Source organism: Drosophila pseudoobscura, chromosome 4 (assembly GCF_009870125.1).
Source record: "Drosophila pseudoobscura strain MV-25-SWS-2005 chromosome 4, UCI_Dpse_MV25, whole genome shotgun sequence".
NCBI classification, from domain to species: Eukaryota; Metazoa; Arthropoda; class Insecta; order Diptera; family Drosophilidae; genus Drosophila; species Drosophila pseudoobscura.
In genome coordinates this window covers 12,402,435-12,426,803 of record NC_046681.1, presented here as the reverse complement: position 1 = coordinate 12,426,803, position 24,369 = coordinate 12,402,435, and the positions used below count along the sequence as shown (strand labels likewise).

The 24,369-nt window shown below is 42.3% G+C and overlaps 1 protein-coding gene across 4 annotated transcripts; it reads left to right on the top strand.

Annotated features, from left to right (window-relative positions):
• The first annotated feature begins 1 nt into the window (after position 1).
• On the top strand, positions 2-24,271 carry ZnT35C (Zinc transporter 35C). 4 transcript variants are annotated; one of them, XM_033379486.1, is made up of 8 exons: positions 2-80; positions 2,507-2,685; positions 8,581-8,691; positions 9,683-9,803; positions 14,278-14,457; positions 22,435-22,969; positions 23,435-23,582; positions 24,047-24,271. In XM_033379486.1, exons 3-8 carry the CDS (start codon positions 8,673-8,675, stop codon positions 24,190-24,192), a joined length of 1,149 nt encoding a protein of 382 aa, XP_033235377.1. In that variant the 5' UTR covers positions 2-80; positions 2,507-2,685; positions 8,581-8,672; the 3' UTR covers positions 24,193-24,271. The 4 variants fall into 4 exon arrangements, with proteins under 4 accessions (XP_033235377.1, XP_001357345.2, XP_015035403.2 ...); XM_001357309.4 differs by lacking the exon at positions 2-80 and adding an exon at positions 136-325; XM_015179917.2 differs by lacking the exons at positions 2-80; positions 2,507-2,685 and adding an exon at positions 2,918-3,238.
• The last annotated feature ends 98 nt before the right edge of the window (positions 24,272-24,369 follow it).

Below are 24,369 nucleotides of genomic sequence, written 5' to 3'. Positions count from 1 at the left end.
AGATTAATCCATTCACACACACACACGCACCCACACATTGCACTCCGCTCTCGCTGTCGCGTCTATCAGCCGCAGAAGTTGTAAGTTTTATCTGTCATTTATCTGGTGTTTGCTTTGATCTTATCATTCTCTGTTAGGCCCAGTCTTCCTTCTCTCTCTCTTATCTCTCGCAGCTTCTCTCGGGGGGGATCGAATCTCTGGCATTCCTTCATATAAGAAACATTTCTCCGTTGAAGTTTCTGTTGTCACGTTGTTTTTGTGTTGTGCCGTGCGTTTAATTGTTAAGCAATAATATGTCCAAAAACGAGGATACACCCATTGCCAAGTAAGTGCTAAGGCCCGGGGACGGGCACGCGGCTTATCCGTCTGACTTTTGGTATAAATTTATGTGAAAAGAAAGGAATAAAAAGTTTGGCAAATATAAAATCTCTTTTGGGTAAATTAACATAAAGCGAGAGCCCCAAATGAGCTGCTGATTTGTTAAATAACCGTAAAAGCGGACAGCGTGGGAGCGGCGACAACTGTGCCGGCTCTCTCTCTCTCTCGCTCTCCCTCTGTCACTCTGTGTTTTGTGTGTGTGTGTGTGTGTGCGCGGTAGGTGCGCTTCTGAAAGGCCTCGAAAAGTTGGATAGAAAAAGCTTAAATTGAAGTGGGTACGCTACGTATTTTGCTTTTCGAAATTCTTCTTTTAGTTTCCCTTTTTCACACCCTTCTGGTAAAGGGTATATGTAGCAATTTTGAGATGTTTAAAAGTCCTACCCATGCTCCGACTGCCTGTGTCCTTTTTATTGGAGCTTTTCACTGATCTTTCGTTTATCAAATAAAGGCTATAGGTATCCGATATGCAAGGGCAAAAAATAAATTCTTTGAATGGTATAACGAAATCTATTAATTTATTATCAAATTATTTAAAAATTGTTGTGCCACCTTGATCAATGCCTTCTGGTGCTCTTTCTTGAGAAAAAGGAGATATTCATTCTCTCGATAGATTCAATAGCTCATAAATTTATTTTTTAGGTCCTTCTCGACCATTAATACAAATATGATGGCAAGAAGTTTACGAAAAGTTCCCCTTTGGAACTTATTGGTGGATCCAGAAAGGATCTTCCGATCCAAGAGTACTTCTGAGTCATATTTTAAAGCGAAATAAATATGTGAAAATTTTTTAAGCATCAACCTACAGATTCAATATACATATGTATATTTAAAATATATAGACTAAGAAACCTTTTCGTAGTCTTTTCTTCTTTTCCTTTAATCTCACCTGCAATTTAACTCCTCGATATGTTTAGCTAGATTCAATCTAGGGTTTGGAATGACACAGATTCAGAGGTGTATTTCGTTGTTGAAAAGTCCCTATGGAAAAATCCCTAGAATTCCACCCATTTCGTAGTACCTTCTGATTTTCTCATTCGGAACCATTGACCTTTAAGGGTATCTGAAACTTCGTTTATCGCTAGCCAGGCTTTCATTTCATCTCATGTTTTTTTCTCTGTTTCTGGGGCCCTCATACCGTTTGCAATTGCGTTCGGGAAAGTTGCAGAGCAAGTAGTTTAGCGCCATTTGCACTTTTCGTAGTAAAAATTACGCACACTTGTACCCCGACTTTCTCGCACACGATGAAAACTTATCACACATACAGATAGGGTGGGGGTAGGGGTTCTGATGAAGATGGAGGCGCCTCACCTCCTCCAGCTCGTGCTCCTGGAGTTGGCATGGCAAAAAGGGGCGTGGCCTTTAAGTAGTCCTCGTAGTTTTCGTTAAGTAACAAAACTTCAAATTGAATTTTTCGCTGCACTTTTCATTTTAGCACCTATCAAAAAAACCCCTTTTTCCGAAGCATCAGCCTCATTACAGTGGAAACTGCCTGATGATGGTCTGTGGTTGTGGGTGGCAAAGGGGGGGGCGTGGGGGCGAGGGGGCACGCTTACATTGTGTCTGCTTAAATGCCGCAGTGTTCTTGCCAGGCAGCCAGTACGTTTTAATTCTCTTTTGGGGTTTTTTCTCGGAGTTGAAGTTGAAGTGGGAACCCCTCCACTCTACCCAGCACCAAAAAAAGTTTTCCTTCCTGTCGCTGCGGCTGCTACTGCATCGTCTTTTACTTGTTTATTGCCGAAACAGTACATTTCTATAGAAACTTCGGCTTGAAAATGATATAAAATGTAAAAAATTCCAGTTTTAAACAAAAGGTTTTTTTGAGATATCAGATGTGGTATAGGGAAAACACAAGGCTCTGTACTTAAATAAGTTTATTTAATTAATTTTGTTAAATTATACGGGGAACCCTCGTGATGTTGTGTCGAGATTAAGAGATCAAGTAAGAGTTCAATCCTTAAACATGTTCCATGCACCAACGGAATGAGCTCATAATAGATTATAAGAAATTTAAACAAACTATGGGGTGAGCAACCCTCGGCTCACTCGCTTCGCCTCGGACCACGACTACCCAAAAAACCTTCTCTCTCTAGCCATTGCACTCCTTTTTTAATGTTTTTTTTTTTTGCAGACCCAGTTCGGCAAAGACCCGACGGAATAACTATGGTACGGCCCCATCCTTTCGCCTGCTGGAACAGGGACAGCTACAGGCCCAGAACAATGGTGGCAATGGCAACAACAATAACCCAGCAACGCCCTCAACACCTTCACAAATTTTTTGTTTGCACGGACGTTCGAATAACGTTGAAGGTACGTAGAGCCCAGCCCGTAGACCGACTTGTGGGGGACACTGTGACACAACTGTGGCGGCACTTTCGTGTCGCTTTCAATCAGTGGGGGAGCGAGCAATTTGCAGTCATTCATAAATGATCAAGAAAACGCAGCAGGCAGGCATTTTTCACTAAAAGTCAAATGCAAAAAAAAAAAAAACGACAAAAAAAGCAAACAACTAAATTATAGAGAAATAAGCAAACAAAAATTAGTTTTTCGCGAACGTTCTTTTCGTTCTGTTCTGTTCCTTTTTTGTTTTTGTAATATTCTCGTGAATTTGTTGATTGTTCCTAAGTGTTCCGTTTCGTTCAGTTTGTTTTTGGTTAGAAATCGAAAATTTTGGTGCAATTTGTGCGAGAGAAACAACATTATAGGATAAACGATTCGCTAATTGGCAGACGGCACGGAAATCGCTAGGAAATGAATAATGCCCGTGGTGATGGTTCAGGCGATGCCGATGCCCATACTCGTAGCAAGGTTTATGGCAAGACGACGACGGATAAAAGCCGCATGGAAATGTTGCATGACTACGGTAAGCGACACACACCACACACTCCTACACTCCTACTCCACGACTCCTCCATGGGGCCCATCAATCAGCTGATGCTGCTGCTGCTGCTGTTTTCTCCTCGATTTTGAAGGAAGTACTGCCCGCCCCACCATCTGGGGCATAATCAAAATTTATGCTCTTTGGTGACACACCGCCAATGGGAGCAGCATCGAGAGAGCAGACCGCATCCGACTATTGCCATAAATCGCACCAGAGAAACATCTCTCCTCCTCGTAATTTACGTATGACAACGTCGATGGACCCCCAAAATAAATGTTGGGGTCATTTTTCCATCTCCTCAAGCATATATCGAAGGAGCAAAGAATCGTTGTCGGGGACCTCCGTTGAAGTTTATATTTTAATTTCCTCTCCACGGAGTCTGCAAGATGTTCAATTTTTTCCGCTTTTTTTGGTTGATGATTCGATTTATTGGCAGACGATGAACGATGAACGACGTCGACCCCTAAATGACATTAACTTGTGTCTAGACGATGGTGGTGGAGCAGAGCACACCAGACCAGAGAGAGTTTTAGTCTTATAAACAGTAGAGCTTAACTGTTGGCGGATGCATGACTGCCTAGGGCAGGGCATGAAAAGAAAGGTATTAAACGTCTAGAGACGGGAAAAAACTAAGGAAGTTTTAGGGATTTGTTTAAGGAAAGTATTTGAAAGGGAAAAATGGCAGATTTTTAAATCCCTAAAACCCCTTTCTGGACCAAAATCAAAGAGACCGAAATACCTTTAAACGGACTAGGAAAATAATGGCTTTAAAGTTTCAGATGGAACATATACCCTTGAGATAGAGATGGATCCATTTGTCGGCTATATATAAAGCTCTCATTAACGAATATACAAATTACCATTAAAGAAACCCTGGTTTTTCTCGAAGCTCCTTCTATTTCTGAACTAATTAGGGAGTAAATGAAACACAAGGCATGCGTGTAGGCGTAAAGACTTTATTTGTACGACTTAAAAGTCTACATAAAGATTTAAGCCCACGCCGACTAAGGGCGTACCAAAGTGGGTTCGTTCAAATGACCTTTCACTGTATAAGTACCCCTCATACATCTGTGGGATGTTTACATATAATATGCAATCATCTGGCCGCTTTCAGTGAATTCATTCAATCATAGTTCGAGTAACAAGCTCCCCCATTAAATGACCCGAGAGCCCCCTCGCTTCCAGTTGAAGACTCAAGACCAAGTCAAAAGCAGTTGCAGCAGGCAGCAGGCAGCAGCTGCTTCCAATTGTAAGCCCAGTCCCTAGTTAGTCGTTCGTTAAACGCGGCCCAGATGGGAGCACACAATATCCCATATGCTGGAATACTAATCAGTTCGTTCCCTCGCATGGTTTCCATGAATAGTGATTCGCCATCTCATTGTTATCGATGCGTGTTTTCGATTTGGGTAACATGGATTTGTTCAATCGGAAAGAGCAGAACTGTATCACAGAAGGTAACTATCATCATACTATTGTGTCTAATGAGGAACAGTCAACAGATGCATAGCTGTGTTGCACGGTGGAGGTGATTTTGGATACAATTGCAGATTGCATTTCAAAGGAAATTTAATGAAAGATAAGTTATGGCTAGGGAGGAGGTTGAGAAAGAGGAGTGTACCCACTAGAGAATATGCAATGGTGGGGAAGGCTAATGATTTTGTTGTAAAATAACTTTCAGCAACAAAGTAATAGGGATGAATTCTAAAAGATATAGTTTTTTATAGGGAATAAAGACCTTGTTGTCTTTCTTCTGATTGTAAAACAATACTACAGTCTTCGGAGATTAGATAGAGATAGAGATTATCTCTTATTCATGTTATTATGGCTTTGAGAAATCGAGAAAGTAGATCAAGGAAATACTGATTTGAGAAAGAAACTTACAGACTGGTTATTAATGATATTTCTCATAGATATAATAGCTTTTTATTAAGAATTTGAGGGAATAAATCAAGTAAATTATATTGTTATAATATTTTTACTAATTTGAGATCTTAAAAGATCATAAAAACGAAAGAAAATCTTTAGATACCCCACTCATGCGCCAACCCCCGGCTCTTTCGCCTCGCACGCTTGCGCCGATTTGAGTAAAGCATCGGACGCAGAAAAGGTTAGGTTAGGTAGTCCAAAAAGTCTATAAATTATAAGAAAACCTTAAGAGATCTAATATCTCGGTGAAACCATTATCTAAATGATTCAATTAAACACCGGATTAACCATTTATAACATGCAATAATCTGTATAAAAAGATCTGCCCTTTGAATAATTCATATCCATGAATGTTTGATGATTCCCTTCATCGGATGATGGAACACCTTGTATCGCAGTGTTGACGAAACAAACAGAGATTTAGCTGCTGACGAGTTTTGTGGCATGGCATTCATATTTGCAAATAATGGAATACTTCGTACTCGTGGCTTTTGTTGCAGACTTATTTCTATTCAATTACGAACCCGTTTTGTATGCACTTGGGATCGACATTTGGGTTCCACTTGCATTGCATCCCGTTCTGCCATTAATTATTTATAAGTACACACAGCACACAATTGTTGTTATAGCTGGGTGGAAGGAAGGTGCATGCCCCCTCCACATACTTTCCGCATTGCGCAAACAAACAGGGACGCAAAAAGGAGGACGCGAATACCATGTGGACGTGGACGTGGACGGTCCAAGGCGACCAATTAAAGATGCAGATGGATCGGAGTTGTTTAAATTGCAAGTATGATGATTCTTATGCATCAGATGGCGGCTGCTGATGCTGCTGCAGACGACCGGCCATGAGGTGCAGCTGGTTGCCGGTTGCCTCGGATGCGGGTCTAATAGGTGAAATTTCCACGTGCCACAATCGCAGTCGTCATCGTCGTCGTCGTCGTCGTCGTCTGTGTCCTCAGCCGTTGAAGGTACCAGTGCCGAGCCTTGGTTATGCACAGGAATTTAATTTCGCTGCCGGCATTGTTACTGCGAGAGAGAGGGAGAAAGAAAGAAGGAAAGAAAGAAAGCGGTGCCATGTGGGAAAATGCGGAGGTGGCGGTGCAGAGAAGAGGTCGCCAGCAGCAGACGAGACCAGGCGTCGGCGTGTCCTTGCTCTGAATTCAAATGAAGAAACCGCGCTCGAAACTACAGAAACTATGTGAATATTAGAGATGGGAGACGATCGGCATGCCGCGTGACACGAAACGGTGCAAGAGAAACGGAACTACGGTGATTTTAGAGATGGGAGACGATTGGAGTAAACCGTGACACGAAGGGTTAGGTTTTATGGAACTTTGTGGAACTTTAAATTAAAGAAAAATACTTTTTAAAGATAATATTTAATAGCAGAAGTCCAGAATATGAAGCTATCGAAAAAGAGAACTATAATATATCTAGGGGACAAACCCCAGGCTCACTCGCTTCGTTTGCTCGCCCCGATATGTGTAATCTATCGGACCACGGCTATCCTAAACTTGTTATGAGTATATTCTAGAGAAAAATTCTTCATTTTCTTAGAGTTTACATAGAAAATGTCTCAATACTGCAGTGTTTGAATGCACAAAAATGATCCCTAAGTACTCTTTCATTATCCCTCACGCACTCATCGCTAACCATCTGAACGGCAGAGCGACCAGGCTATCGAAGCATATGCACATGTGTGAAGGCACCTTCCTGGTGGTTGCTCCACCACCAGACTCCCCTGCTCCACCAAACAAAGGAGACCAGGAAAAGGCACTGAAGCAGGAGAAAGAGCTGTAGGAAGAGAGAGGGCAGGAGGAAGGAGGCAAGCAGGAGCTGAAGCCAGTTGCAAGTGCAAAGAAAATGCATGCGGAAATGACAAAGCATGAAATACGGCTGCGACAAATGCAATAAAGTATTTAATAGACTGCTCCTAGCCAATGCTACGGAGCGGCCACCAACAGCAGCCACTACCCAACTTTCGCTGCCACTGCCACTGACACCCCAAAAGAAAAAAAGGAGAAATAAAACTCAAAAGAGCAGCAAAAAACGAAGCGGGAAAACTCCCGGAAATGGGTCATATACCCCCGTAACGAATCCATATGGGAGAGGCGTGGCAGCAGCACCGAGGAGCAGGAGCAGGAGCAGGAGCAGTAGCAGCAGCAGGAGCAGCAGCATTGGTGGTCATTATTCACGTACCATGTTAAATAAATTTAAATGCCTGTTTTGTAAATATGTATTGCATGCTCAACGGCATAACAGATGGCCCAGGGAGCAGGAGGAGCCGAGATGCCGGAGCTCCAAACTACTTTTCCAGAGAAAAAAAAGGGTTACCCCACAGTCACACACATGAGCCCTGCCACATTGTTAATTTAACACTTTCGCAGCCAAAAGAATATCGTAGTTTATATTCTTAAGAAAGGGCTTAAAGGAAACAATCATTAAATTTATTCAATGAAAACGGAAAGGGGAAAAAGAAATGTAAATATGGGGATGAGTGCAAACAAAAGCGAAGAAGAACGAAGAAGGGCTTTATTTTTGCAGTATATAAACAATCATTGTAAATTGTGTACTATATAAAATAATGGGAAGGACTGTCATGCGTTTCAAGGACCTTTGTATACATAGGTTTGGGTTCCAATTAAATTGGGATACAACATATTATATACTGGTGGAACGGCTTCGTGACTATCTTTCCTTTAATGTATATAATCACATATTTAATAAAAACCATTTGCCGGATGCTCCGAATGATGTCATTGTCTATGTCTGAGATAGGTTTGAATCTGGATCAGCACTTTCGGATGAGCGGAATGTTTAATATTTGCCTCGATATTTGGTGCCACATTAAAGCGTACTTGACTTTGTTTATATTTTATATGGGATAGTTGTATATTGTTCATCTAAAAATACTAAAATCCCGATTCAAGAACCCTGGGTAGTGGTAGGGTATAAAAAACACTTTCCGATCTGTTGGCATACCTACTAAATATACAACTAAAATATCATAGGAGGAGTTCAAATATTAGAACACATTTCTACTGAGTCCTAAATCCCAATAAGATTTTGATATAAGATTTTATATCTTGTTTTTTTTTCGTGGATGAAAAGAAAATTAGAATAGTGATCCTTTAAAAATCCTTCTTAAAATTATTCTTCAAAATTATGCCTAAGTTTTTGACACCATAAAAAGGCTGTTATATGGTTGGACTGCATATTTATCAATTATTTTTTAATAATAGTTTGAAATGCTGTATTCTTTATTTTTTTCAATAATATTTACGAAAATCTCAGCTTTCTACCGAATTTTACACATTTTAGATTAAAGCTTTATTCATCATAAAATTACGTAATTATTCTTAACATTTCCGTTGGATATTTTCTTCTATTTTCAGTTCGAGATCATTGCCATCGTGCCCGCAGCGAGGGCGTGGATATAAAGGCACGTCGGAAGCTGATTATTGCCAGTGTTTTGTGTCTGGTTTTCATGATTGCCGAAATTGTGGGTGAGTTGGAGTTTCGAGTCCGTTTTTAATGCCACGGGAAGTCCCCCATTCATTACGCGAAAACCCCACACCCTTTCATTGTACGGCGACTGGTCTTTCAATTCCTGAAATTCCCACCCATTTTTCACTCCATTTTTTGCTTTTTCTGTCTCAATTCCCAAACTAATTTCGCTCACCTCTGAGAAACTGAGCCAACAAATAAACAAGAAAGACCAAAAAGAAAGCAGAGAAAGGAGAGAAAAAGCAGAAAGCCCCCCAAAAAAAAAGAGAACAAATGTGAAAGTCAAACAATTCGGGCAGCAAAAAGGGAAAACGGAAAAGGGATACGGGACAGAGGACATGGGGACATGGGGACACGGGACAAGCAGAAGACGACGATGACGATGACGATGAGGACGGCGACGAGACGATTAAAAACTGAGCACCGGAAGTGCAACAATATGGCGACCGGAAGGGCTTACTGTCTGCTGTCAACCCTCTGCCTCGCCTCTCGCTTCATTTATGACGAGGGGAAGCAACCCTGGAGCAGGAACAGGAGGTAGTCGGTGGAGTCAGGGTTGAAGGGTTCTGTTGGTTATACAATAAACATTTAATTTTCGAGTGGCGGCGATGTCGGGGTCCTTGGACGGACGGCTGTTGCCGTTAATCGCTTTGCAATTACCTACAATGTTCCCACTGGAGAGAGGGAGAGGAAAAGGGATTTTTTCCCCAGTGCCTTTTGCTGTGGCCTTCTCTTTTCGCTTTCAAATCGAAACTGTTGTCCAAGAGAGCTCCTCCTTTTTGCTGTTTTTTTGCTTTTTGCACCCAAAGCAAAGCCGAGGGGATTGTCGAGTCCTTGTATACCCTTAACCGTACCCGTATCTCTCGTACCTCTCGTACTTCTCGCACCCCCCTCTTCCAATCATCTCCCGCAATTCCCACAGATTGTCGAGTTAATTTTTTGCGCATTTATTTACTCACTCCGCACCGCACCTTCTCGTCTCCTCCACAGGTGGGTACCTATCGAACAGTCTCGCCATTGCCACAGACGCCGCCCATTTGCTCACAGATTTTGCCAGTTTTATGATCTCATTGTTTGCCATCTGGATTGCCGGACGTCCATCTACGCAAAGGTAAGTGTACTGCCAGAGCCAGAAATTTCCATTCTCCTCCTCCAAAACATGGAGACACTGCCAAAAGGCAATCGGAAGAGGGAAATCAATAAAACGTAAAGTTCCCCTCTTTTTTTTTCAATCTTACTTCTATTCGTCTTTTATTTTTTTTTTGTGTTGCCAACTGCTTTGTGACATTTTGGGGAGGGCGCTCCATCTCCCCTCCCTCTCCATCTGGATGGAGTCCAAAAGTCTCTTTTTGGGAAAGTAATGTAAAACAATTTTTTGAATATATTTATCCTTTCTTTTGGAAGTTGGGTATGTTAACTATTTGGGAAGAACTATTTCTAGGGTTTAAGTTGTTCAAAAGGTAGGAAGGATATAAGTATGTATGTATGTAGGTGTAGGTATTCCCCAAAACTAAACTTTTAGAGAAGTATTTGTACGAAATAATTTGCTAGAGAAGATTTCTATTTGGAAATATTTTGAGAGTCTATGAAAAACATTCTTTGTTTGGCAAGGGTAGCTATTACAGTGCAGTAATTGTATTTTGATAATGCTATAAAGTTAACATGAAGTAAAAAGTAGAACAAATTTAAATAAATTAAATTGAAATAATTAAATTATAAAGAAATAAAATTTGACTCAAAAGGTGCCATACATTGGATCTCCCTACAAGATCCCTACAGTAATATTACATTTATTTTTGTAAATATTGTACATAATTCTATGTATGTATTACCTGGGATCTATGGTACCTCCTCTTAAATGTAAAACTAGATTAAGTTGCCACTATAGGTAGCAATAATTAATTATTAATATTTATTGAAGCGGTTATATCATTCTGATATTCGAACTACTATTAGTAATAGAGATTATAAGAGAATTTAAGATCTTCTGGGAATATTTATTGGTTTAATATCTCTATATTATAAAAACTTGGTTTGGGTTGTCGTGGTGGCCCGATGTTTTACTCATATCGGCGTGAGCGAGCAAAGCTAGTGAGCCGGGGGTTGGCGCACGAGCAAATGGAAGTCCGAGGGGGGCTCAGGGAGAATCCTCCCATATCTGAATATTAGCTAAATATTCTGTTCTTTATATCTTATGATCTCTGTATAATTCTTAATCTTCGGAATATCTGCGATTAACAGATAAATCCTATATATGTCCCTTATATCTATGTAATTTATGTTGATCCTGAAAACTAGAGTATTTGCATGGCAATTTATATTCCGTTTTTTCTTCGGTTGCGCCTCCACCATAATTTTGTGTCGCTCGACTGGGCCCGTGGCACATGGGCATGGGCATGGGCGTGCCCTGTGCCTCGCCATTTCCCCGTCTCGTTCACTCACGCTCTGTGTGTTTGCAACCAGCCGTGTCTCCGGTTGTTTCTCCATTTCCCCATTCGCCATCGTCTAATTAGGCGAAAAGCCTGTTTCCAAATTTTCAGTGCCTTCCTCTTCTTGCGCCGTGTGGTTGCTTTTGTTGCAGTTGTAGTTCTGCTGTTGCAGTTGCTGCTGCCTCTGTTGCTGCTTTTGTTGCAGTTGCCACTGCTGCTGTTGTTGCTGCTGCTTCTGCGTACGTTCGGCCGTTGCACATTTTTCAATTGGTCTTTGGGACCAAGAGCACTCCCTGCTCTGCTGCTGCTGCTGTTACCGCTGTTGCTGCTGCTCCTCTGCATCCATCTTGGGCTCAAACCGAAAGGAGGAGGATCTGGGTGGCAAGCGGCACGTTCTGCTCATTCATGCAAAAATCTCACTCACTCGACGACTCGACTGCAGCCACAAAGTGAATAATGAAAAACTTTTGCAATTTCAAGCGTGTTGCATGGTAATTTTGTAAATTTTGCTGCTGCTGCTGCTGGTGCCTCAGACTCTGAATCAGCCTCCGACTATGCCCCAGCCTCGTTGATGTTGTTTCTGTTTCCAGTTTCTCTCTGCCTCTCTCTCTCTCTGTCTTGTGTTCTTTCTGGTTCCATGCTGCATGGCTGCTGCTGCCGCTGCTGCATGTTTGCTGGAATGGTGGTGGCAATGAGGCCTTAGTTTTCAGCCTCAGCTTCAGTCTGGTCTCTGTGCGGTTCGCAGAATTTCTACCTTCCACTTGCCCTACCCACCCCACCCCCACCCCAACCCCCACGCTGCTTGGTTTCCTCTTCATGCCCCACCCATTGTGGCGCCGCCGTTGCCGAGTTGACAAGCCTAATTTATCAAAACAAAACACATTTGCACAATTGCAGCGGCAAACGCAGAAAACGAAACTCAAAACGAACCCAAAACTAAAACAGTGGAACACAGTAAAATGAAAATTTTCGTTATTTTTGAGTAGGAATAAATATATTTCTTTAGGGGATAATGGCAGGAAAAATATTTATAAATGATTAAGAATCATTATGTAACATAGATATCATATGAAATAATTCATAGAAATAGAAACAGTAGAATCCTTTTTCGTATCTCATGAAATTGAGACATAAATCGAAGAAGAAAGAGAAATCTAATGTATAAAAGTCTCGTCTCCCGGTGTTTGTGGTTCAATTCCTACCAAAAAGCCAAATGCTTTTCAAGTATTTTCCACCTTCCTAACACAACAAACCATTTTTTAATCCATTATGCAAATATCCCATATAAAATGTAAAGATATTTAAGTATGCTTTGATCTGGAAGCAAATACTGAGTCATATTCCGCTCATCCGAAAGTGCTGATTGGTGCCTTGGACAAAGAATGTCCATTCTGTGAGGTGCTCAAATTCAAGTATGAGTTAAATGATTTATATTGCGTATCGGAAACTACCAGAAATTGCTTTTCGACACGTGTCCAGACTCAAACCTGTTCCCGAAGTCCATTCGAACATTCAAGTCATCCCCTTTTATCGTTTAAATAAAGTCTAAAGTATCCCAACTAAAAGATAAACCTTAAACAGTATCCTTTTCCGCTCCATTTATCTCTCTTTCTTCTCCACAAACCTTTAATTTCTTGATCTATGTTTTATGTTTTTTCGCCTTCATTGATTTGCATTTAAAGTGGTATGTTTTTCGTGCTTGTCTTACATACAAGTAGACAACATATTTCATTTTCGCTAATCCCAATTAAGTGTTTTGGCTACTTACTTTTAATTATCGTGCTGCCAGGACCCACTGTGAGTGCGCCCCGCCATTGAGGTAGCGATGGTAGAGCCAGAGAGCTGCTCCTCCGACAGCAGCAGGCGGTCATTAAGCAAATGGCTGCACTTGCAACAGCAACAGCCACCGACTGCACCCGTCCCGACATACCTATACACTATATACATACATATATATATTCGACAGAATCTGGGGAATGCAGGAGGGTCATGGGGGCGAGGGATGGGCAGGAGTTGGAGGACACGACGGATGTTTGCTGGAAATTAAATTGTATTATTATGGCGAGACATTCGTTGCTTTTGCTCCGGATCCTGGAGGCTCCTGCCTGCCTGCCTGGCTGCCTGCCTGGCTGGCATCGCATTAGTTAGCAGGCTGGCATAATTGTTGCCTTTTGCCATTATTTCAATTTTATAACGAGAGAGTGGCAGGGGCCCCCATCCTGTCGGTTACCGGTTACGGTCTGGTCTTTCACTAGGTAGGGCTTTAATTGAACGACCCTCGACTTGGTCGCCATCGCCGTCCCCTTCCCCCGTCACCTTCCCCGTCGTTGAGGTGTTGACTTTGACCCAACCAAAAAAAGTATACATTCAACGAAAAATATACGAATATAACGTGTATGTAAACGCACATGCAAAACGCTCATTACATTAGGGAAAAATACTCGTACAGTGGAAAGAGGGGACCACCCTCCAACACCGTAAAATTATCATCTGGGTAGAACCACACCCCAGAAAAAAAAAATAACCAAAATGAAAACCTGTGTGTGTGTGCAGGACTCAAATTAAAATGGCATTTGACAAATTTTGGTCACATTTATCAAGTCATGTTTATGCCAGAATTCTATTCTATGAAAAGTCATCCCCACTCTGTGGAAAGCGGGGGATGACATCCCACGCCATATACGAGTATGTATTCCCACATCAATTTGTGTGTCTGTTTTTGTTTTGTAAGAGTTTTGGTTTTGACATGCCTTTTCTTTGAGGTTTACTTGGAAATTTACTGAGAATGAAGCTTCCTTTGATTGGTTGCAAGTAATTCAATTAAATGCTGCTCTATACTTTCGGGCTCCAGTTAACAATGAGTGATGGAAATAAATTAAAGTTAATGCAATACAAGTTGCCTTTTTGAATACGCAACTTATTTTAGAGCTCGAATTCAAGGTGATACAATGACAGATGTGCTTTCACTTTAATGATAGATGGAAAACAGATGAAATTTATTCGTTTTCTTCTTCTTCTGGAAGCCACATTTTAAGGAATGCCTCTGATAAATTTAAGAAGCAAAGTTTTCCCTGGGGCAATTGCATTTCTCCTACTTATTTTTCCCTGACAAACTTACATTAATTTCTTATGCATTTCATTCTTATCGTTTGACAGGATGTCCTTTGGCTGGTATCGCGCCGAGGTCATTGGCGCCATGGCCTCGGTATTCATGATTTGGGTCATCACCGGTATACTCGTCTGGCTGGCTGTTGGACGCCTCATTACCGGGGACTTTGATGTGGATGCCAGGATCATGCTGATCACATCGGGACTGGCCATATTGGTTAATGTCATGTAAGTAAACGGCTACCACCTTTTTGATAGTGCTATATGTAGATCTTTAGATGGCATAAACAAACAAAAAAAAAAAAACACGCTCTGCTGTCTGGGGCTGTCACTCTGTCTGTCTATCTGTTTGTGCGACTGAAAAGTTTTCCGCTGTTTTCCCCCGGGCAGTTTTCCAATTGCAATTGCCGCAATCAACTTGTCCCGGACAGGGATAAGGAAGGGGTGGCGAGGGGGAGGGGGCGCAGGGGTCATGGCAGGGCCAGCAAATGGGTCAACACAGTGCTGCAAAATGTCTCTGCGAAGTGTCTCCCCGTCGATCCTCAAGCCCATTGCCCAATGCCCATTCCCATGCCCATTCCCTATCGGCATTCCCCTACGTATCCGCCAGTTGTTGCGGCAACTTTCTCCACATTTTAGCGACAACTTTTTCCACAAGTTTAGAATTTTTGCCCCCTCCCATGGCCCCCTTTCTTTTTGTGCGATTTTTTCTTCTGCGTCAACAAAAGGCCAAAGCGACGGCAACGACGAGGAGGAGTTTGCTGGTGTTTGCCTTGGCTAGCCCCAAAGGTGGTGTATTCTCCAGACTGGGGACTTCTCCCAGTTGCCGTCTACCCTTCGGATAATGCCTGCTGAAGACTTGGTCGCTGTGGATGCGATTGGATTTAATTTCAATTTGGAAAGCTAAAAAATTAATCGACGGCTGACAAAGTTTTCAACGCTTCTGAAACTGCAGTTTGACCAGGTTACGATTTTACGATCTTTAAATGGACGAACGATGAGGGTTTTTATGATCCTTTGATGGGGCTGTTATTTATGAGGCGGTTTAAATTTCTAACAAAAGAGTTTAGTTTCACAGAAGAATTAAGAGTGGGACTTGGAATTTTATTTGTTAACATAATTCTTATATTTATATTGCGATATTTTACATTTCCTATAATTCTGGGAAAAATCTCTTTAGGTTTAGGTTCTGCCCAAAACGTTTTTTATTTTTGTAATAAATTAAAAAACTTCAAAATAAAATTTAAAATAAATTAATTAAGAACTTTAAACATTTTCTTAAAATATTGAAAAATTAATTAATTAAAAATTAAAAATTCATATTCTCTTAAAACACTAAAAATAAACACTTAAAAAATTAATTTAATTAATAAATCAGGCAGAAGTGATTATTTATCGCCTCTTTTATAGGTATGTATATACAACTTATTGTATGAAAATCGTTAAACTATCACATAAAATATCGAAAAATATCGACTTCAATCGATAAATGATCGAATTTCAAACTAAAAATGTATTTAATGACCATGTAAGAGCATTTTCTCTTCGTTTTCTAATTTCCTAAACGTTTCTGCTTTCTGCTTGTTGTGATTCCGCCGAGTGCAGCACCTGCCAGCAGTATTCCCCTCTGCCACCACCCTTCCCGTTATCAGCCCCTCTTCCAGCCACCACCTACCACCTTCTCCATCTCCTGCCTCATTCATGCTCATTCATGTGGCTGTCGAAGCATAGTTTTTGGCGCATAAATCGCAACGTTCAATGCTGAGAGCAGCGCACACACATGTGCATGTGCACATGCCACCCCCTCCCCCCGCCCTATACTCACTCCACCTTCACTCCTTCACCTCACCTCACCTCTCTTTACCTCTATCACCCACCATCCACTCTTTCCCCATCTTGTTGTTCTTGTGTTGTTGTTTCTGGTACTAGTTCCGGGGATAGCGCAAAAATTTTCCAGTTGACGTTGGCATTTTCACTGTTTGCCACTTGAATTGTTTGATTACGTGAATTGATTGTGAAAAACGTGCAGCAGAAGCAACTCTCGTGTTCTCCTTCCTTCCTGCCTGCCTGCTTCTGCTTCTTGGCTTAGATGTTGGCCAGGAGAAGAAGTGGTCTTCATGGGGGGAAAACACGGTGGTCTTAGCTAAGGCCATCCTAAAGATGCTGCCATAAAAATAGAAGTAAAGTCAAGTCTGGGCTTCCTTACCGCTGCTCCTCGAATGGTTGCCATCTTGCTTTCATTCTGTGTTCGAACAACGGTATTAAATGGCCACCTTTTACCCGTTATGTGCGTTTTGGGCGGCAACTGGCGATCATGTCCGTAGTCCGTAGTCGGTAGTCGGTGGCAAGTTTACCGAAAACTATTTCCTACCATTGAAGGCTTTTTACTTAGTTTCATTTAGTTGTAGAGGCTACTCCACGTCTGGTTTTATTTTCCCCCGAGTTTTTAGTTCAATTAGCACAATGCCGAAAATGGCAGGCAAACACACTCACACATACACGCACAACGGAATTTTCCCCCCCGATTTTCTTTGTGCCTTCGGTTGTTGTTGTTGGGTTAACTTTTGAGTGGCGGCAACGACGCGTCGTCCGACGACTTCACATCGTTAAAACGCCCATTAGGACCGCCAAAAGCAGGACCAAAAGGAGCAAGAGGAGCACGAGTACCAGCAGAAAATGGAGAAACAAAAAACGGCAGAGAGAAGAAATGAACGGAGAAAATACAGTGAAAGTTCGACCAGGGGACAGGACTAACTAGAGAGACAGCTCCAAATTGAAAGATCAATGAAATATTTTATGGTTTTAGGAATTTAAATCGTAATAGGAACTGTAGAGATCCCTCTTAGAGAGATGATCATGTGAGAAATCTCTATAGTAAGTCGATTTAAAAGATATTTTGGGATATAATGCATAAATCTTGTTCTTATGCATGAAACACTCTCAAGGAAGTGGCAAAAGCTGACTTTGTAGACGATGATTCCCAGGATTCTGCTTGTGCGCGTCATGCAGCAGCGCTCCTCGTTGGCTTGGTCTTCCTAGGTGACCTTTGAAAAGTGTTTCTTCACTGTACCACCCACAAACACTACGACACTCATGTAGCGTGACCTTAAGCGGCAAGTGGGACATTAGCGAGAGCAAAAGTCAGTGAAATATGAGATGTTTTTTTGTGAGCAACTGGAAGAGGGGTCTGTTGGTGGTTCTTTAAGCAGGGAGAACGGAGGCAGGCGGTGCTTAGTGAGGGGAGGAAGGCCGGCAGGCGGTGCTTAGTGAGGGGAAGAAGGCAGGCAGGCGGTGCCTAGTGAGGGGAAGAAGGCAGGCAGGCGGTGCTTAGTGAGGGGAAGAAGGTTGGCAGGCGGTGCTTAGTGAGGGGAAGAGTGAGGGTAAAGAGGTGCTAAAGCAATTACAACCAGAGTGTGCCCCAGGAAGGTGCTGCTGGCAATGGGAATGGGCATGAGAATGGGAGAATGGCAGGTTAGGTTTTTGGACGGATGAATGCTTTGCTCCGAATTTTTCGGTAAAGTAATCAAATACATTTTTGGTCCAAAGGTTCTTGTTCTTGTGTTGGAATCTAAAAATAGCATTGCGAACCGGGGGGCTAAAAAATGTTGGACCGAAAAACAGTCAAACAATGTGAAAAACTGAGGGGCAATGTACACCCAAAGAAAAAATATTTTAATATTTTAATGCATACCAATAGTTTTTCCACAAGAGTTAAAACTGTACAAAGAAAAGTTTTTTATTAAAAAAAAATATTTTCCGATTTTGATTAAATACTTTTTTAAAATTTCTAAATTCTAAATTAAATATATTTATTATATTATTTATTATTATATATATTTATTTTATTTTTATTTATTTATTATATTATATTTATTTTAAAGTTTTTTATTTTGTTTAATTTTGGGCGTATTAATATGACTTTTTAATATATTTATGTTTAAGGCAAAAATGAATATTACTAAAAAAATGTTTGCATTTAAAAATCTTATATTTAATTGAAATATGTGTGTTTCTTTCTATAAAGTAATTTTTCTCTGGATGTAGCGTAGAATTTAAGTCTATTTTCAATCGATTATTACAATAGAATACATAATTGAAAGCGTTTAAAATGTAATCGAGATTAGATTCAGTTTTAAAAGTCCCCTTATTTCAAGAGACTTTACTGAATCTAGAGTAGGATGCTTAAAGGATACCAAAAAAATGTATTTTCCGTATTCTCTTTAAAGATTCCCCATTATGTGCCTTCACTACTCATAAATGCTATGCCATTTATTGTATATGCTTAGCTTAGTGTATTTCCTATGTGAATATTGAGCCTCTACTCCACTCCACTCCACACACCACACCACACTCCACTCTCCATTCTCCACTTTCGTGTCCAGCCAGCCAGTCAGCCACTTGAGACCAAGGCTGGCCAAAAGCTTGTTAGCCTGACAACTCAATTTCATTTTCAATTTCTTAAGACCTCGCTGTGATGGTCTCCCAGGCTGCTTGGCTCTCTCTCTCTCGAAAGAGAAGCTACCAGGCCAAATGTGGCCATAATTTGTCAAACCCACAAGAAAAAAAACTACAGCAAAATGGTGGAAAAAACAAGAAAGAAGAAATATAAACGATGATGAAGATGGGGAAGACGCGAGGCAACGCGTTGATGGGCCACTAAATAAATTGTACACAGCACCAGAGCTCCAAGAGCCAGAGCCAGCTTTTAGCTTCAGCTCCGATGCTCCGATGCTCCGAGTCTCCATCTCCAGTTGCAGGCTCGCCCTGGCTCCGTGGTCAGTGGTGGTGCTCCTCCTGTGATGCGAGGGATTCAATGCGAAGCACATACGCTTTTTGACTTTGAACATCCGATTGCCGAGGCATTACCGGGCCACTTCTCTCCCCCTCTCTGTCTTTCTCCCTCTCTCTATCTTTCTGTGCCCCTGCCAGCGTGTGTGTGTGTGTCCTGGAGCGCAAAAAATGCCAATGCGAGCGACATGCCCCCAACATCAGGGTCCCGTCCGCCAGCCCACCCCAGCCATTGGAGGGCTTGCCCCCAGCCAGTGCTAACCCATGGCATTGTTGTTCCAACTGTGTCGCTGTAATTTGTAGCGCGCAATGAAGCATTTCCCTTGATTTTGCGGCATCTTTACTCGCCTCGTTAGTGGCCAACAAACGACAGCAGCCATGACAACACCAGCCATGACCCACGGACGGGACGGGCTCCATTGCTGGCTTGCTGGCTGCCTGGCTGCCTGGCTCACTGGCTGGCAACGTGGCGTATACGCCATGTCCTGATTTAATTGACAGGAACATAAATATTAGCGCATATCTTGACTCAACTCGCCTTGGCTTTCCTTTCCTTGGGCTCCTGTGTGTTGGTCTCTGGTCTGGTCTGGTCTGGTCTGGTCTGGTCTGGTCTCGGTTGGGATCGTATGTGACTGTTGCCGGGATTTGCCGCCCGGCTCCAGGATGTCTCGGGGCATGTCGGGAATGTGCACAGAGCTCTGGGTTCTGGCTCTATCCCCCAGTCCTGGGTGTCACCCGGATGAGCAGCTCGTTAAGCTGTCGAGGACGAGCAGCAGAACCAGGAGAACCAGAACCAAGACCAAGACACAGGGATAACGACAAGGGGACACGTTTATTGCGCTCATCTTAACGCGCATTTTACAACCGGGTGTTGTTATTTATTTTGTTCGTGGTCTGTCTAAGACAGCGCCTCCTCTCCCTCCCTATCCCCCCAACATACGGGTGAGTAAAGGGCTGAAAACTTCTCAAAAACTTTTTTTGAAATTAACTGCAAGAAAGAAGATTCCAAGAGGAGGTCTAAGTGGAAGAAATCGTTAGGACTCTTTAGACAAATTGCTTATGAGAGAGAGAGAGAGAGAGAGAGTGGGAGACTTACCGTGGTGAATGGATTGTCCTTTATTCAGGAATTATGGGTGGCACTTGAATTGCAATTTTAATCGTAAAAGAATACATATTACTTTATTTCTTCGGTAAGGATTTCTTTAGTAAACCCAAAATTCCACAGATTGAGATTCTTATGGGGGTACCGATTCAATTAAAACCTTTGTGTCCCTTCCACTTCCACTTTTTGCATTCCATTTCCTGTTAAATTTAATTTTGCAGTTCCAAATGTTTTCATTTGTCTGCGCCGAAGTTCGCTCTCATTTGGGGTCGTACATCAACCCAGTTTTCGTAGCCCCCTCCATCCAACCTAATGAACTTTTACGAGTACGAGTATGGGCCCTCCCGCGCTACGTGATATCTTTTTAAGAGCATCAAATTGTCTTTGAGTCAACAATTGACGTTACGTCAATTAGCCGCAAATCGACATCGTCGTCGCAGGGTTTGAATGGGATTTTCGGGTGGGGGGTGGGGAGGGGTTGGTTGGAGTTCGGTCTGCGGTTTGTTTGCCGCCTCCCGCCCATCCCAGCCCATTCCATACTCGGATTCTCTCACAGAGTCGTCTGCTGCTGCTGCTGCTCCGTGACTGTTCACTTTGTGCTTTGTGTTTGGACCTGCCAATGGGCTTGTGCGTAATTTATGCGAGTTTATTTATTGATGCCCCGGCACAGTGCATTGTTTTCCCCGAAAAAGCCGGCTAAGTGCAGCCGGCGGACAAGAGTGGAGCCATATAGCCATAGCCATAGCCATAGCCAGAAATCGGCTCTGTCCGCTGTCCGCAGTGTCCGTTTTGGTATGTCGGTTGGCCCGACCATGGCCTTTTTCCTCCCAAATAGAAAACCCATAAATCTTCAATGTCGGAGCATTTAAAATGAATAAAAAGTCAATGTGCCGAGCTATTAACTGCCTGATGCATGCTGTGTGAGGACGGACGAACAAGGGAGGATACTGGGGGGGGACGTACTGGACGGGCTTGATGGGAGTACAGTGGAGACTAGTCAACCGGTTGCCATTTTCGACAATACATTTGTATTTGCATGCGGCAATGCATCCGGACGTACTCTGGAACTGGAGCAGCACCAGCCCCCCCACCAGAATGGGCCTCGATTTTCGGCACGGTCACCCGGCGGAGGATGGAGGGGCGGACGGCGACTCGCACACACCTTCCGGTACACAGAACAGCAAAACATTGAAAACTGAACCTATAATGGGGAACGGGACAAGGTTCTAGGGAGTTGTCAGAGAAGGTGGTTCCCGGGACTGGCCGAAGGAGAGAGATGTGGGGGGGAGGGGTACAGTGTGATGGAGTCATTTATTTTTGAAAAGAAAAATGTAATTGATTTATGGATATTGCTCGTAAATTTAGTTAAAGTTTAAGTGGTTGAAAAATATCTCCACATATATTTTTATAGAGAGCAAAGTGTGCAAATATCAGTTCTTATTGGGTTTATTCTATTGCCTCTTTTTAAAAATAAAAGTATGGTATTTTTTGCTAGACAAATTTAAAAGTTTTTTAACTAAAAACTCAGTAAAATGATTACAATTTATTACTACATAAATGTAAATATATTTTTTGAATTTTTTACATTATTAGATCGTAATATAAAACACTAGTTTATTATCTAGAAAATACAACTGAAAATTTAAAATTAACTCTACGGAAAATTCCAACATTCACACATTTTTCCACACAAAAACAATTCCAATGCAATAACTGAACAAAAGCACTGCCGGCTACGAGGAATTTCCCTGCCCTAAACAGGAAACATCCTTTGGTTATAGACTCCGCATTCGTGGCACATTTCACAATTTCTTTAAATATTTCTTGCAATCAGAAATTTACAAAATGTTTATTTTACACTTGAATTTGGGAATTAGTTGCTTAAAATGTTTCATAAATTAGTTCTTTATACTTCTTTGTTTAAATTCTGCAACTCTTTTAAATGTGAAACTTTTTCCCTCCACTTTGGCCCCACAGTGCGTGACCTGTGTGTTTGCCCGCTTGTGGTAGTGTTGTTGGTGCATTAAAATTCTGAAATAAAATACGAAACAATGCAATAGCGTTGCCCGCATACCGTCTCGTCCGCCACACCATTTTGTGCCACCAAACGAACACACACACAAAACGAAAAAAAAGGAGGAAGAATCCCACTTTTTGGGATGCGTTTTTGTTTTCGTACTGTGGCCTGGCTAACGTGGCCCAGACAGTGGATGCGCAGAGGCGGTGAGGCGGTGAGGGCACGCCACATAGCTCTTGCTACATTTTCAAGTATATTAAATATTTGTGATAACGTTTTCAATTTCTTTGCCGTCTAGAATGGGCGTACAACTGCAGCATGGGCACTCGCATGGCTTGGGCGGCGGTCAGGGCCATAGCCATGGCGGCAAATCCAAGAAGACGAAGAAGTCAAACACAACGGCCCGCTTGCCGTCCCATGCTCATGCCACATCCACGCCGTGCGCTGCATCGCCCACAGAGCGGATTGAGGGCGGCGTGGCCTTTGCCCCCGAGGATGCTGAGTTGCCGGGCAGCGGACTGCCGACCTACTCCTATCAGAATGCCAAGTTGGTGGATCCGACGCTGGATTTGGAAATTGCGGCCGTGCTGGCCGAGACGGCGCCGGGTGCCCATCATCATGGCGGGTCGACGGGTCGTGAGGCCGTCAACATGAATGTCCGGGCCGCCCTGATCCATGTGATTGGCGATGTCATCCAGAGTGTTGGTGTGTTCGTTGCTGCTCTCGTGATCTACTTTTGGCCAGAGTACTCCATCGTTGATCCCATTTGCACATTTGTGTTCTCCATCATTGTGCTCTTCACCACGTTCACGATCATGAAGGATGCCCTCCTGGTAAGTGAGACAGACAGCGCGATTAGTAAACTCTCGCTTAAACCATTACAAAATTAATCCTTAAAATGTAGCTTAAAATCATTTAAACAGTTTAAACTTTGAATCTCATTTAAATACAATTTTAAATGCTCTTTTCACACACACCATATTGGAAATGGCGAAAATACGTTTTCGTGACTTGAATCATCCATCAAAAAACAACAGAAACAAGTACATTCAAACATGAATTCAATAATAATATCATTTAAAATTTCACTCATTCATTGAATGAATTGACTACCCATAATTGAATCCAATAATTTGATAGATATTGTTATTTGAATCAGTTTTAAAACGTTGAATAGGAACAATTATCAAGGATTTAAGTTCATTTAACAACAACAAACAAAAAGCGAATGTTAAATGGCTGGGCAAAAGCATATAAGTAATCGTATATATTCGTTGCTTTCTTTTTTTTTTTTGCAGGTACTGATGGAGGGTACACCCAACTATATGCATTATACCGAAGTACTGCAGATTTTCCAAGGCATCGAGGGCGTTGAGCGGGTCCACAATTTGCGCATCTGGGCGCTGAGCATTAATAAAGTGGCGCTATCTGCGCATTTGGCCATTGGTGAGTAGCAGCCCCAGGGTGTTCGTCCTTCCGTGTGTGTGTGTGTGTGTGGGAGCCCATGTCCATGCCTCGAAACAGGCCAAAAAGCTTGCTGATACATGTGTTTGTCCATGGCCCCCGTCGACCCACAACCAAGCGCGCTTTGGGTATGGTAATTATCCCAATGGATTTGTTGTTGTTTTAAGCTGCTTTTCCTCCACTCCACTCCAGTCCAATGCTGGTGGCAGTCCTTCCTGCTGCTGCTGCTGCGGCTGCCTGGTACTGCTCCCTGTCCATGGGCAGTCAGTGCGCAATTAGCTTAATTATTTTTGAAATGGCTTTTTAAGCGTGGACAATTTCGAAAGAGAGAAACTGAACAGAGGGGTTCTGCACTCCTCCCTCCTCCCTTCTCCTTCCATTAATGTTATCATCTACGCTGATACCGCTTAATCGTTTCCTTCTTCTTCCCGCACACACACAAACAGCTTCTAATGCCAATCCAAAGCAGATACTGGATGCAGCCACTTCGGCAGTGCACTTGCGCTACAACTTCTTTGAGACGACCATACAAATTGAGGATTATACGGCCCAGATGGAGAGCTGCATGCAGTGCAATGTCCCACAAAAGTAGAGGATCCCAACAAAATCCAAACAACTGAAATATATAATGTTGAATATATATATTAAATGTATTTGTTAAGACGCACACACACTTACCCATCCATATATATTATATGTAATGAGTGTCTGGCTGGAGACTAGAACACAAATCCACTATAAACTATAAACAAAATTACATGTTTGTGTC